This window comes from Phacochoerus africanus, chromosome 6 (genome assembly GCF_016906955.1).
Source record: "Phacochoerus africanus isolate WHEZ1 chromosome 6, ROS_Pafr_v1, whole genome shotgun sequence".
NCBI lineage: Eukaryota > Metazoa > Chordata > Mammalia > Artiodactyla > Suidae > Phacochoerus > Phacochoerus africanus.
In genome coordinates this window covers 55,087,013-55,102,668 of record NC_062549.1, presented here as the reverse complement: position 1 = coordinate 55,102,668, position 15,656 = coordinate 55,087,013, and the positions used below count along the sequence as shown (strand labels likewise).

Here is a 15,656-nt window from a genome sequence, read left to right as displayed (position 1 = left end):
ACAGTGATAATGAGCCCAACTAGTATTCATGAGGATGCAGGTTCGATCCCTGGCCTCGCTCAGTGGGTTAAGAATCCGTCATTGCTGTGGCTGTGGTGTAGGCTGGCAGCTGTAGCTCTGATTCAACCCCTAGCCTGGAAACCTCCATATGCCCTAAAAAAAGGAAAAAAAAATTACTAAAGGGAACCCAGATGCCCATGCTCTTTCAAGAAGGATAGGGCTCGGGACTTTTTATTTTTGGCCAAGTTCTCCAGGTGATTCCGATACTAAGAAATGTCTGTGAATCAATGATATACAGTAATAGTTACTTGTATTGATTTGGGGTCAGATTTTCTGAGTTATAATCTCAGAACCTGCCAACTGTCTTTGGGCAAATTACTTCGCCTCTCCCTGAATCAATTTCCTTGTCCGTAAATTGGAGGTAATAATAGTACTTACCTCCTGTGTTTATTGTGAGATTCGAGATTTGAGATATATATATATGCACTTAGCACAGTCCCTGGTACAAAAGTAAGCACTCAGTAATCAACAGTCATGGCAATAGTAGGGCTGTGATAATTTGCTTTATAGTTACACTGAAGATCAATGCCTAGAACCTAATCCTTTCTTTAGCTTAAATATGGTAATGAAGATTGGGCCAAAGATGCACAAGATCAGTGGTTGTCTGAGGGATGCAGAGGTTTCATGGATGGGAAAAGGTGGTTGAGGGAGAGGCTGGGCTTAGTGATGACATTTTTTGCTAACATCCTCTTGCCTTGATAATGAATTGACAACCAGCCATTATTTTGGCAGCTTCAGAGAAATCATTCCATTCATTATCAGAGTCATGATCTTCTATCAGTGCTGCAAGCTGGGTGCCAAAATGGATTATAAAATCAGAGCCTTTCCCTCTGGGTAGTTTGGCAGAAGTTCCTCTGGGTGTTCTTTTTGAGAAAAATTCACTCCCAGGCCCACATTTACCTGAACCGTTCTCATATGATTCTTTATAATTAATCCTTGTGCATTTTTTATAAACATAAGAATTGGAAATAAGGGGTGGTAGGAAGATGGTAAAAGTTTTCTTTTTGATTAGTATATGAAATTATGTCAAAATACACAGTTTTTCCCATATATAGAGTCTGGGAAACTAGCATTTCAGTGGTGGTTCCACTGGGAACCAACATTTCAGTGTTAATTGCTTAAAAATGAGGCAAATTTACAACAGAACTTGGCACAACATTGTATATCAACTGTACTTTAATAAAAAATTAGAAATTAAAAAAATAAGGAATAAAGTATGGAGTTCCCGTCATGACTCAGTGAATGATGAACCTGACCATTATCCCTGAGGACATGAGTTCAATCCTTGGACTTACTCAGTGGGTTAAGGATCTGGCGTTGCTGTGGCTGTGGTGTAGGCCAGCAGCTACAGCTCCAATTTGACCCCTAGCCTGGGAACTTCCATATGCCGACATGCAGCCCTAAAAAGACAAACAAACAAACAAACAAACAAAAAGAAAGTAGAAATTCATCAGTTAAAAAAATTGAGGAAAACTGTCCCTTCTCTGGTATCCTATCACTTTGGCCTAGCTTCAAGGTTGGAGGAATGATTCAGAGACAAGGTACCACAGCAGCAGTCTGGACACTGGCATTCAGACACTGGCAGTTTAGGTGGGTGGTTAGGGCCCGTGGGATTCAGGTGCTAGAAAAAAAAAATCTTTTTTTTTTTTTTTAAATCTTTTTAGGGCCGCACCTGTAGCATATGGAGGTGCCCAGGATAGGGGTTAAATCAGAGCTCTAGCTACTGGCTTACTCCACAGCCACAGTAACGCCAGAACTGAGCCATGTCTGTGACCTACACTACAGCTCATGGCAACACCAGATCCTTAACCCACTGAGTGAGGCCAGGGATCAAACCTGTGTCCTCATGGATACTGGTCAGATTTGTTTCCACTGAGCCATGGCAGGAACTCCATGGTGCTAGAAACAATCTTGACAGCTGTTGGTCCTGGGCCTTTGGCACCCAGATTCCTTGGCTTGAGTTGGTATTCTTCTGAGGAACACAAAGGCCTGATTCTGCTCTTGCCAGTTATTTCTCAGCACATTAACAGCTGTGGGAAATTTCTCAGGGAGTCAGGATCTCAGGGTTTTTTTTTTTTTTTTTTTTAGGGCCGTACCTGTGGCATATGGAAGTTCTCAGGCTGGGGGTTAAATCAGAGCTGCAGCTGCAGGCTTATATCACAGCCACATCAATGCCGGATTCAAGCCTGCAATACAGGATCCTTAACCCACTGAGCGAGGGCAGGGATCAAACCAGCATCCTCATGGATACTAGTCGGGTTCTTAGCCTGCTCAGCCACAATGGGAACTCCCAGGATCTCAGAATATTTAGGTATTCTGGAAAATAGAGTTCCAGGTCCAGAGTTCAGCTTCTACAAAAAGCTGCTCTCAGAGGCTGCTAAGAGCTGCCCCAGTTTATTTATCTTATTCATGGTATCCTTAGTGGCCCCTGGCACCACTTCATGCAGAGTTGATAAATGGTAGCATGTATTTAAATTTTCCATAGGCCCCATCAGGCAAAATTTCAAAATGGATCTACAGATATTGTTAGTGATCAAATAATTCACCCTCTAGTGGCTCCCAATTATTAAGTTAATTTATATAATTTAAACTATATGTGCATATACATGGAGTTCCCATCATGGCTCAGTGGTTGATGAATCCGACTAGGAACCATGAGGTTGTGGGTTTGATCCCTGCCCTTGCTCAGTGGGTTAAGGATTTGGCCTTGCCGTGAGCTATGGTGTAGGCTGCAGACATGGCTTGCATCCCGTGTTGCTGTGGCTCTGGTGCAGGCCGGCAGCTACAGCTCTGATTAGACCCCTAGCCTGGGAACCTCCATATGCTGTAGGAGCAGCCCAAGAAATGGCAAAAAGACAAAAAATAAAAAAATAAAAAATAAAATAAAATATATGTGCATATACAGAATTATTAATATTTTTTGAAATGCAAATTCTTATAAAAGAAAAACCTTGGAGTTTCTGCTGTGGTGCAGTGGGTTAAGAATATTTTTTGAAATGCAAATTCTTATAAAAGAAAAACCTTGGAGTTTCTGCTGTGGTGCAGCAGCTGACTTTGTTGCTGAGGCATGGGTTCAATTGTCAGCCCAGCTCAGTGGGTTAAAGGACCCAGCATTGCCATAGCTCTGGCTTGGCTTCAGTCCTTGGCCAGGGAACTTCCATATGCCATGGGTGTGGCCATAAGAAAAAAAAAAGTTGATAAATCTTATCACCAGGAATGTTTGTTATTCTGTTGAAGTAACTAAAATTTTATATTTAATTGACTCATTTTTCATACGGGATTGTATCTGAATTCACAATTGTAAAGTCAGATTCTAAAATATTTCAACAAAATCTTATTTCCCAGGGATCTGAACAAAATAGATGATTTGATGCAAGAGATCACAGAGCAACAGGATATTGCCCAAGAAATCTCAGAAGCGTTTTCTCAGCGGGTTGGATTTGGCGCTGACTTTGATGAGGTGGGTAACACAGTATAAAGGACGGAGTATTACGACTGCCAAAAAGGACAGCTTCCCACCATATGGAGCAAACAGGTTTCCTTACACATTCCCTTCAACCTCATTAAAGAAGAAATGATATTTGTTAGAAAGGTACCTGTCTTAGGAGGCAAATGAAGTGTTGGGAGCTCTGATTTAAAGGAAAGATTAATATAGTTTGGCAAATAGCCCCCTAATTAAGTTTCCAGCTATTAAGGAAAAGCAGCATGTGCTTATGTAAAGTTAGTGACTTTTAATGGTTGAAGCCTAAATAGCCTCATTACGAGAAATTGAGTGCTCCCGCACATCTGGGCAAAACAAAGCAGACTGTGTCACTGCAAGGAACAGACGTATCACGTTAAATGAGAGGTTAGGCTGCCTCTGTTTATTACTCAGGCTGTGAAACAAAATAAATGTGGAATGGCATTAGTAACACACACATTCCGTTTAGATTAATCAGTCCAGTAATACAGACTATAATTATAATGGTGATGTCTGCACTGTGAATTTCAATTGTCCTATTCAAAGCACACACAAGTAGGAGTAGTATGTATTTGGAAACGTGTCCAGTTCTCCGATTAGCATAGCAGAGGATCTGACTTCCTACAACCACGTGGTACTAAAAATGATACCTGATAAGGAAGGGGTAGTTCCACAGAATCCCCAAAAGTGAGAATTAGGAGTAGAATTAGCTTTTCGAAATGCCGTAGACCAGGGCTTTGAAAAATGCGGCTTTCAAGGCCAAATCCTTCCCGAGTTCTGCTTTTGTATGGCCTGTTGAGCTAGATTGTTTTTTTTTTTTTTTACATAATATGTATATATTTTTAAAGGATTGCAGAAAACAACAGCAGCAATGAAAATGGCAACAAAGGGAGTTCCCATTATGATGCAGTGGAAACGCATTCATGAGGATGCGGGTTCGATCCAGGGCCTTGCTCAGTGGGTCGGGGATCTGGTGTTGCCATGAGCTGTGGCTTGCATCTTGCATTGCTGTGGCTGTGGTGTAGGCCGGCAGTTATAGCTCTGATATGACCCCTAGCCTGGGATCTTCCATATGCAGCGGTAAAGCCCCAAGAAACAAAGAAAAAGAAAATGGCAACAAAGAACACCATATATGGTCAACAAAGCCTAAACTATTGCTCTGGCTCTTGACAGAAAAAAAGTTTGCCTACCCCTGGTTAGACTAACAACATCTAATGAGTGCATTATGATGGAAAGGGCTCTGGGCTCACGTGTTCATATGGCTTCTCCCATTTATTACTAAATATAAGTCCACTTTTCTGACCCTTAATTTTCTTATTTATAAAATGAAAATTACTGGATGACTAGATTATCTTTAAAGTTTCTTAAATTCTAGGAGTTCCCACTGTGATATGACTGCAGCAGTTTGGGTTGCTGCAGAGGCACAGGTTCGACCCTGGCCCAGTGCAGTGGGTTAAGGATCCAGGGCTGCAGTTGAGGCATAGGTCGTAGCTGCAACTTGGATTTGGTCCAGGAACTTCCATATGATGCAGGTGTGGCCAAAAAATAAAAATCTTTAAAAAGTGAAAAAATAAAGTTCCTTAAATTCTAAAATTCTTTTATTAATGAAGAAGTGTTTGGTACCTGAAATCTGAAAGTGATGGAGGTGAGTATTCTGTCACCACATATTTGCAAAAGAATATATCAACATCTTTTTAGGGCTATGATAACTTTCAAGCACTATTGGCAATTCTGGGCATATATTCATTGTAGGATAGTGTGTTCTGCTATTTCTGTATTTACTGCGTTTGCTCCTGGTTGTTTTGTGAGCAGAACTAGGATATCAGAGTGTTCATTCTGAAGCCACTTTATTCATACGGATGTGGAGAACCATAAAGCCCTCAACTACACTGATCACACTATTCCACGTGGTCTCATGTGATACACTTTCATGTTTATTTCCTCTCTATGAGGTAGATGTATCAGTGGTCAGACAATCATTCGGCTGTGCTGTGTGTCTGATACATGTTGACTTGATCGACTGTTCTGGTTGGCTTAAGGATCTCCACTCTTGGCCCCTAGTATTGTTGCTCTCATTTTAATATGGAATAATTATTTCTTTAAGCACCTTTCTCCTACATTCAATAAGCCACTTAAGTGTAGGGACTGTTGATTCAACATTGTCTCCTGAGCCTTGAACTCAGTACCTGGCTAGGAGTGAGCTCTTTGTAAATGTGTTCAGTGATGAATGAATGAATACATGAAGAATCTCCTAGGTCAAATATAAGAGTGTCTTAAGTCATTTCTAATATGACAACCTCAGAATTTTAATGATGACAAATTCAGTTTTGACTCCCATCCTCTGGGGCGGTGGCGGGGACGTGTGTGTGTGTGTGTGTGTGTGTGTGTGTGTGTGTGTGTGAGGGATGTGGACTCCACCTGTGGGCCCACGGAGCCAGTTAGACCAGAACTAGCACAAGTCATCTCATATCTGTCATAGTTGACTTTTACCCTTAAAGTCTCAAACTAGTCTTACTTCCCTAAGGTTCTTGGAACAGAGATAGTTTAGGATTAAACCTGACTCTCTGGGTCTATTGCTAAAAGAAAGAAATATAGTGTACCTACCTTGAGTTGAAACCATTAAAATTTTATTTTTTTTTTTGCTTTTTTTAGGGCCGCACCTGTGGCATATGGTAGTTCCCAGGCTAGGGGTTGAATCAGAGCTACAGCTGCTAGCCTACACCACAGCCATAGCAATGCCATATCTGAGCTGTGTCTGCAAGCTACATCACAGCTTACAGGAAGGCCAGATCCCCAACCCACTGAGCGAGGCCAGAGATTGAACTCGCATCCTCATGGATATTAGTTGGATTTGTTTCCGCTGCGCCACAACAAGAACTCTTGAGTTGAAACTTTCATAACTCAAACATACAGCATGAGTTTTATTGGTTTTGGTAATTTAACCAAAAAACCTTGGTATCTTTGATTCTTTTTACTTTCCATATGTTATGGTTTTTGCTATATCTATTGTTTGATTTTCAATAGCATTAGCCAAATGAAAATATTTATTTTCTCTAAAGTTTCCCAGATTAATTCTTAATCATAGAAAATAAAAGATATATTGGAAAAATGGCAAGCACGATGTCAACTTCCTAGAAACTGTGGAGGTTACATATTCAGTTAGCACAACTTACTTGAAAAACTGTTGACTGAAGTATTATAAGATTAACTGCAACAAATTTGCACAACCCCACATATTCATATTTTAATTATTGCTCAGTGTTGCAAAAAAGACTTAGCCTTAAAATAAATATTCCATTTCACTGGGTTCTCACATATCAATTGGGTAGCAGATGTTCTTGTTATTGTGCTGGAAGAAACCCACTTCTTGAAACGTTAACTCCATAATTCTTGCTTTTCTCCTATGTTCAGGATGAGTTGATGGCAGAGCTTGAGGAATTGGAGCAGGAAGAATTAAATAAGAAGATGACAAATATTCGACTTCCAAATGTGCCTTCCTCCTCCCTTCCAGCCCCACCAGAGAGAGTGCCAGGTAGAATGGCCAGCATGCCCTCCTCTACACCTCGAACCCGAGCAGGTCTGTTCCCCACCTCAACCACCTGTGGTCACTTCATTACCCAAAATAACAGCCAGGCTTATTCCTTTTAGCTTTTATATTTCATTTCGTAAATATACACCTGTTCATGCATAATTCATATCTGTTTTCTGTGCTGAAAGTGTGCATGTCACCAGGAACTGATTCCCCCCCCTTTTTTTTGTTGTTGTTCCAGCATCTTCCAGGAGGGCAGAAGAAGAGGAAGATGATATCAAACAACTGGCAGCTTGGGCTACTTAAATTAAAACAGAATTTTTTGACGCCTAACTTAATGAGCTGTACATAAGACACAAAAAATGCTTTGGCTAAATATGGAAGTTAACAAAGACTCTGTTTTATATTTATACTGGGTGGATAATTGCCTTTTAAGCCTTGTAAGTAAAATTTTAAACAGGAGTCCTGTGTAGATTTAGGCCTGTGGGATGGAAAGGGACTTCTCTGCAGCATTTTGGAGGCTCTCTCCATACTGGTGGGAGGGGGTGTGTTCTACCTTGTTCATTACTGTATTTCCAGTCCTGGAACATGGTTGCTACTTTCAATAATTTGTTAAAAGAAAACTGAATTCTGGGAGTTCCCATCATGGTGCAGCAGAAACGAATCCGACTAGGAACCATGAGGTTGTGGGTTCAATCCCTGGCCTCGCTCAATGGATTGAGGATCCGGCATTGCCATGAGCTGTGGTGTAGGTTGCAGATTCGGCTCAGATCTGGTGTTGCTGTGGCTGTGGTGTAGGCCAGCAGCTGTAGCTCTGATTAGACCTGGGAACCTCCATATGCTGCGGGTGCGGCCCTAAAAAGCACAAAAGACAAAAAAAAAAAAAAGAAAGAAAGAAAGAAAGAAAGAAAGAAAGAAAGAAAGAAAGCAAGCTGAATTCTATCGACATGTAAAACATTTAACAGTTTATAAGCCATAGAAGAGTGATATGTTTAGGATAGCTGAGGAAAATAATTTTCCTTCCTTTTTTTTTTTTTTCTTTCAAGGCTGCACCTGTAGCATTTGGAAGTTCCCAGGTTAGGAGTCGAAAAGGAGCTGCTACAGCCACAGCAAGGCCAGATCCAAACCACATATGCAACCTACACTGAATCTTGCGGCAACGCTGGATCCTTAACCTTCCGAGCGAGTCCAGGAATCGAACCTGTATCCTCATGGATACTAGTTGGGTTCTTAACCTGCTGAGCCACAACGGGAACTCCTAATAATTTTCTTTCCTATGAGAATGCAGGTTTGCCATGTGCATCCGTAGTTGAAGCTATGTACTTCATAGTAGATGTAAAGGAGACATATTTCTTACAGGAGAGACTTCCTGTAGAGAAGTCTTATGTGAGTCTATACATAAATAGTTTCACTTAAATTTTGCAGTTTAAAATCTTAAAGGAGGTTTAATTGACACTTATTATGCCAATTAAGCTTGGAATGGGGCAATGGATGCATTTCCCAAAATGTTGAAAGCACTAACAGCTTACACTGCTGAGCGAGAACCTCCTGGGTGTAATTTAGCCACTTAGGGAGCTGTGTTAACATTCCCAGGCCATTATGATGCTGTTATGGCTTCAGCGTGCTAATGTGTGAGTGTTCATTCTTTTCTGTTTTGTGCCCTCTTGTACATTTGTTTACCCTTTACATCATATTCCTTGTAAATACATAAAAAATATAGGCAATTAAGAGTATATCTTGAATTTTGGCCATAATGATTTTTAAATGAGAGTAAATTACAAAATTATGTATTGCCCATAATATGTCATGGACCATAAAATGACAAATGTCATTATATAAAATGTTCTCGTAATTCCCAACATTTGCTTAGCAACACAGTGTGGTGGAAAGAACACTAAACCTGGGATTCTTTTTGGTTATTAAGAAATACATTCAATATAACTTGAGACAAACTTGGATTTTTGGGAAATGATTTGGATAGTTGCCATAATCAAAGAAAATGCTTAAAGTGCAATTCAGAGGACGATTAGAAGCCAGAGGCTCTGGAACCCACAGTAGCCAGATCTAAGGGACTCCTTCTTCAGAGTAGCCAACCATAAGAAAAAGTAAGCTAATACCATTTTGAACAATCTTGTTGTTCTGCTCAAGAGTCAAATTTCAGAGCCAGAATATTTGATTGGCCAAGCTTGGTTCATGTAACTTACTCTGGAGTATCTACCTGGACACTCATGAACTGAGAAGGAGGAAGGCAGTTTGCTAAAGCATAATCAAGGAGTTCCTACCTAAAGAAGAGAGAATGAATGTTGGCCGCCTAAAACACCACCTCAAACATGTCTACTCAGCAACTGAGAATAGTGAAATCTGAGTCTGAGCACTGATCTGTTTAATAGAAACTGGAGTAGCAAATAGTTTATGTACCATGATGGTATATGTCTTACTAAAAAAAACAAAAACAAAAACAAAAGCAGGATAATGTGTCAAAGTTAGCGATCCAAGCAAGAAGAAAGAAAAAAGGAAAAATCCAGAAGAGCTAGGTCCAGAAAGGATATCTTTGTATCATTACATTACAGCTCAAGGGAATGCATTGACGAAATGTTAGTGTCTATTTCATCTCTCTACTTCTTTTCATCTCCTTAATTTGTGACAGATGTTTTTGCTGGAGAAAGTGTTTCTTTAAATAGTTCAAAATCCTCCTCCAGCTGCAGATTTACTTTGTATCATTTATTTCTTGGCTGACCAGAACTTTTATTGCACTTTATACAAGACTTGGGAGCTACTTTTCAGACAAAGAAGACTTAACACACACTGAGGGAGTATAGACAGGGCAAAATGTTATTTAAAAGAGGGAGTTTCCATTGTGGCGCAGTTTCCACTGCGCCACAATGGAAACGAATTCGACTACAATCCCTGAGGGTGCGGGTTCGATCCCTGGCCTAGCTCGGTGGGTTCAGGATCCTGCGAAGCCGAGGGCTGTGGTATGTGGCTTGGATCCTATGTTGCTATGGCTGTAGTGTAGGTCAGCAGCTCAGGAACTTCCATATGCTGGGGGTGCCCTAAAAAAAAAAAAAAAAAAAAAAGAGAGAGAAATGTTCAAACACTGAGCAAGTAGGCAGTGCCTCTGATTATGAATGATTCTCCTGAACATTTCTGGTATTCACAGGCTATTGAAGGTAATAAGCACTGTTATTTATGATATCAGGAGGCTTAAGTGTTCTTTTTTAGCATCCAGGAAAAAACTCCAATTCAGAATTTTCTGTGAAGCACTGAAAGGGTGACATGTATGTGGCTTATTATGTTGTATATAATATATCTATATATAAAATTTGTGTATGTAGAATATATATGCTCACAAGTTATACATTCTTTTATTAATACACTATGTGTGTGTATTCTGTATTCTATTAGAAGTCTGCTCCTTCTTGCTTTCCACAGCTTTCCTGTATTTTCTCAGTCTCAACTCTTGCATTTCATTTTCTTTGGAGGACTCAGCCTTCTTCCTAATTTATAAATGTGAACCTTTCCCAGATTTTCTATAATTTAGTTATTTGTCTCCCTTTCTTCTATGTAATTCATAAATCTCATTTTAAATTATAACTTCAACTATCTCTTCTATGAGAATGACTTCGATTTCACATATACATTTTTTCACTCAGTCAAGCAATACCTTCTATATAGTATACCCTGAGCTCTGATCTAGTATGGGAATTAAATAAAGTTGAACATAACATAGTCTTGTCATCATGTATATTTCTAGCCATGACCCAAGCTCCAGTCAACTAAAGGTTAGAGGTTTACTCTAGTTTTCCTGCCGTCTCTTTGATGTTAACATCCTGGTTTTAAAGTCTGTTTTTCGTGTTAGTATAGCCACTCCATCTCTTTTTGGTTATAGTTTGGATGGAATATCTTTTTTTTTTTTTTTTAATCCAAAAATTTTTTTTGTATTTCTTGCCAACTTTTTTTAAAATAATGATTTTTATTTTTTCCATTATAGCTGACTTACAGTGTTGTGTCAATTTTTTTACTGCACAGCAAAGTGACCCAGTCGCACATACGTGTATACATTCTTTTTTCTCACATTATCATGCTCCATCATAAGTGACCAGACACAGTTCCCAGTGGTATACAGCAGGATCCCATTGCTTATGCATTCCAAAGGCATGGAATATCTTTTCTACCTTTTTACTCTCAATGTATATCTATACTTGAATCTAAAATGAGTCTTTTATAGGCAGTGTATAACTTGATATTCCTTTTTTATCCATTCACCAATCTCTGCTTTTTAACTGGAGAGTTTAATCAGTTCCGTGGAATATAGTTACTGTATCTGTCACTTAGCTGCTTGTTTTCTATATATCTTTTGTCTGTTTTTTCCCTTCAGTTCCTTTATATCTCTTTATAAAAGTTAATAAATAAATGTTAAATAAATTCTAGTGTACTATTTTAATTCATTCTCAGTTTCTTTTACTATGTAATTTAAAGTTATTTTCTTAGTGATTTCCTTGGGAATTACAAATAACACCTTAATTTGTAGTAAACCAGTTCAGATTAATAAAAATTTAACTTTAATAGTATATAAAAATTATGCTTCTATGTATTTAACTTTAATAGTATATAAAAATTATGCTTCTATGTATTTCCATCCCCCTTTTACATCACATCTTTATGCACATGTGCCCGTCAATACGGATTTATAATTATTGTATTATATACTTGTAACTAAATGGGAAAAATTACAAACAAAAACATATTAATGCTGTCATATTTACCTACATAGTTACTTTTACTGGTATTCTTTTGTGTTGATTCAAGTTACTGTCTAGTGACCTTTTATTTCTGCTTGAAGGACTACTTTTACATACCTTATAAGGTGGATCTACTAGCAATGAATTCTTTTAGTTTTTGTTCATCTGGGAATGTCTTAATTTCTCCTTCATTTTTTGAAGAATAGCTTTGCTGTTTATACAGTTTTGGATAACAGTTTTTTTTTTTTTCTTTCAATGCTTTGAATATGCTACTGCCTTCTGGTCTCCATTGTTTTTGATGAGATATCAGCTCTTAATCTTATTGAGGATCCTTTGTACATAATGAGTCTCTCTTACTGCTTTCAAGATTTTTGTCTTTTGGCAGTTTGTAATGTGTCTAAATGTAGATCCTTTTGAGTTTTTCCATTTTGGGGTTCATTGAGCTTCTTGGATCTGTTGGTTCATATCTTTCATCAAATTTGTGAAGTATTTGTCATTACTTCCTCAAATATTCTTTATGCCCACTTTTCTCTTTCTCTCTTCCTTTGCGGGTCCAATCAAATATGTTAGTTTGCTTGGTGATACACACAGGCATTTTATTTTCTTCCAGAAAATTAATTTTATTAAAAAAACCTCCACTTTTAGTCACGCAAGTATTTTAGACTCTGCTCATTTTTTCATCTTTTTTCATTTCTTTTTTTTTTTTTTTTGCCTTTCAGACTAGATAATCTTAATTGATCTATTTTCAAGCCTACTGATTCTTTACCTGCCTACTGATTCTTTATCTGCCTAAAGTTTGCTGCTGAATTTCTCTGGTGAATTTTCTTCTCAATTACTATATATTTTTTTTAACTCCAAAATTTCTATTTAGTCCCTTTTTAAAGAAATTCTGTTTTGATATTTCCTATTTGGTGAGAAATTTTTCTCATGTTTTCCTTCAGTTCTCGAGAAATTGCTTGTTTTTGTTATTTGAACATATTTAAAATAGCTGATTTAAAGTTGTCTAATAAGTTCGACATTTGGACTTTTTCAAAGGAATAGTTTCTATTGATTGCTTTTTTTTCCCCTGTGTGTGGACTGTGCTTTCTTTTTTGTGTGTCTCATAATTTTTTGTTTGGAAATGGGACATCTTGGACATTATATATTTGAATATTATAATCCATTCCTTAGGGTTTGTTGCTCTTTGTACTTGTCTGTTCAGTTACTTTTCTAAACTAATTTTGTAAACTCTGTATTCTTTGTTGTGTGTGCCCACTGAAGTCTTCATTCCATTAGTGCTCAGCTAATGATTGGACACAGATTTCCTTAGGCACTTGGAAACAAAATATATTGTATAAAACAAAATATTCTCCATAGAGTGGTCATTACACTTTCTCCATCTTTTATGAGCGTACAATAACTGTATACATGATTTCTTAACATTTCAGTAGGCTTTTTTTTTTTTTTTTTAATGGCTGCACCTGCAGTATATGGAAGTTCCTGGGCCAGGGATTGAATCTGAGCTACAGCTGCAACATATGCCTCAGCTGCAGCAACTTGGGCCTTTAATACACGTGCCAGGCCAGGGATTGAACCCACACCTCCACATTGACCCAAGCCACTGAAGTCAGATTCCTAACCCACTGTACCACAGTGGGAACTCCTCAGTAAGGCTCTTGTTTCCTTGAATGTGACATATGTACAGTCTCCACGACATGGAAATAAGGCTTATGTTTAATTTATACCTTACCCAATTTATTCAGTTGTTCATCAAGACTGCTTGATGATAGATGTTTTGAATTTAAGCAAAACACAGATCCTGCTCTTAGGTAGGTTGCAGTCTAGCTGTGTGACCTTGGGAAAGTTTCTTCATCTCTCTGGTGCTGAACTTCTTCTATGATATAATAGGAACACTACCCTTGATATCATTGGATTATCATGAGAATTAAATGGGAATACGCATGTAAAACCAGTACAATACCTAGTACAAAATTAATGCTTAATAAATACTTTCTTCCCCCTCTTGTCAATTCTCAAAGCAACAGAGGCACTTTAGGGAACAATTATCGCCTTCTGTCATGCACTATCTATATGCCAACTGAGTGCAGGGGGTCTTATTCAGTATTTTATTCAGTTTGTAAAACATGGCTATAAAATAGGTATTAATGAGTAGAAGAAAACATTAATAATAAATTTGGGGACTTCCCGTTGTGGCTCAGTGGGTTAAGAACCCGATGTAGTATTCATGAAGATGTGGGTTCGATCCCTGGCCTTGCACAGTGGGTTAAGTATCCAGTTTTGCCATAAGTCACTGTGGTGTAGGTTGAGGATGCAGCTTGGGTTTGGCATTGCTGTGGCTGTAGCACAGGCTGGCAGCCGCAGCTCCAATTAAACTGCTAACCTGTGAAATTCTATATGCCACAGGTGCGGCCCTTTTTATATATAGAAAAATATAAATAAATAAATAAATGAATAAATAAATAATTTTGAAAATGGCTCAAAGAGATTAAGCAACTGCCTGAAGCCACATAATTGCAAAATTAGGATTAAGAATTTGACTTCAGGTCCCCTTTAGTTCAATACCTTCCTCCCTGTATCTCTGCTGACATCAGTGCATCCCTCACAAGATGACACAGGTAGAAAATTCTTAAGAAAATAGGAGTTCCCGTTGTGGCTCAGTGGTTAGCAAATCCGACTAGGAACCATGAGGTTGCGGGTTCGATCCTTGGCCTTGCTCAATAGGTTAAGGATTCAGTGTTGCCCGGAGCTGTGGTGTAGGTCTCAGACTTGGCTCGGATCTGGCGTTGCTGTGGCTGTATCATAGGCCGGCAGCTACAGCTCCAATTGGACCCCTAGCCAGGGAACCTCTATATGCCACGGGTGCGGCCCTAAAAAGACCAAAAAAAAAAAAAAAAAAAGAAAGTTCCAGACTAGTACATCCTAAGAAAGGATGATTCATTACCTTTCCTTGGCTGTAGAGGGCAGCAGAGACCTAGACTGTAACATGGCTGAGCGCCTCGCAGGGTGAAATTAGACCTTAGCTTTTCCAGTGGCATTTCTCCTAGAAAACTATTTTACTTTGAACAATGAAAAATTACATATGCTTAAAACAGTTTAATAAGCTCCTGGGAAACTGGGCTGGATTGATTGCATTTCTAATTGATTAATTAATTATTTTTCTGACAGAGATTTTATTTTTTATTTTAAAGAGCATTCATGCTTTTCACAGAGAGAGAAAGCAAACTTGAGCCAAAAAGATGGAGCCAATAACAGTTCAAACACTGATTCCCCTCGGTCTTTATTTTAAAAATTAGCCCTTCTGTAGTTTTTATTCAAGATTGATGAGTTCGGTTCATGTTTTAAAACTAAGGTTCAGGGAGTTCCCCATGTGGCATAGCAGAAATGAATCCAAATAGTATCCATGAGGTGGCGGGTTTGATTCCTGGCCTTGTTCAGTGGGTTAAGGATCCCAGGTTGCCATGAGCTGTGGTGTAGGTCATAGATGCGACTTGGATCTGGCATTACTGTGGCCGTGGTGTAGGCTGGCAGCTACAGCTCCAATTAGACCCCTAGCCCTGGAATTTCCATATGCCGCTGGTGCACCCTGACAAAAACAAAACAAAACAAAAAAAAAGAAAACAAAAAACTAAGGTTCAAAGGAATTTGAATTGTTTTCCCTCTGATTTCTTTCCTGAACCTGCATCCTGGCACTGCAGAGATGCGACCAATCCCATTGCACCATAGCAGGAACTCCTCAATTTGCATTTTACAAGTCCAATCTATCAAAAAATAGAGAATGGATTGGAGAGGGGCAAAGCGAACACAGAGAGACCCACCGAAGCACTGTCCTGAACTGAGTGTGGCAGAGGGTTTGGAAGTGGTGGGA

General features: G+C 38.8%; 1 protein-coding gene across 2 annotated transcripts in view; it reads left to right on the top strand.

Annotated features, from left to right (window-relative positions):
* Positions 1 to 7,459, top strand: part of CHMP4C (charged multivesicular body protein 4C) — a 34,023-nt gene extending 26,564 nt beyond the window's left edge. The window contains exons 3-5 of one of the 2 annotated variants that reach the window (XM_047783670.1): positions 3,406 to 3,520; positions 6,932 to 7,052; positions 7,291 to 7,459. In XM_047783670.1, coding sequence (XP_047639626.1) covers positions 3,406 to 3,520; positions 6,932 to 7,052; positions 7,291 to 7,355 — 301 coding nt within the window. In that variant the 3' untranslated portion in view covers positions 7,356 to 7,459. Of the gene's footprint in view, positions 1 to 3,405; positions 3,521 to 6,931; positions 7,098 to 7,290 lie in introns of both variants that reach the window. The other variant, XM_047783669.1, reaches the window with a different exon arrangement.
* Positions 7,460 to 15,656: the final 8,197 nt, after the last annotated feature.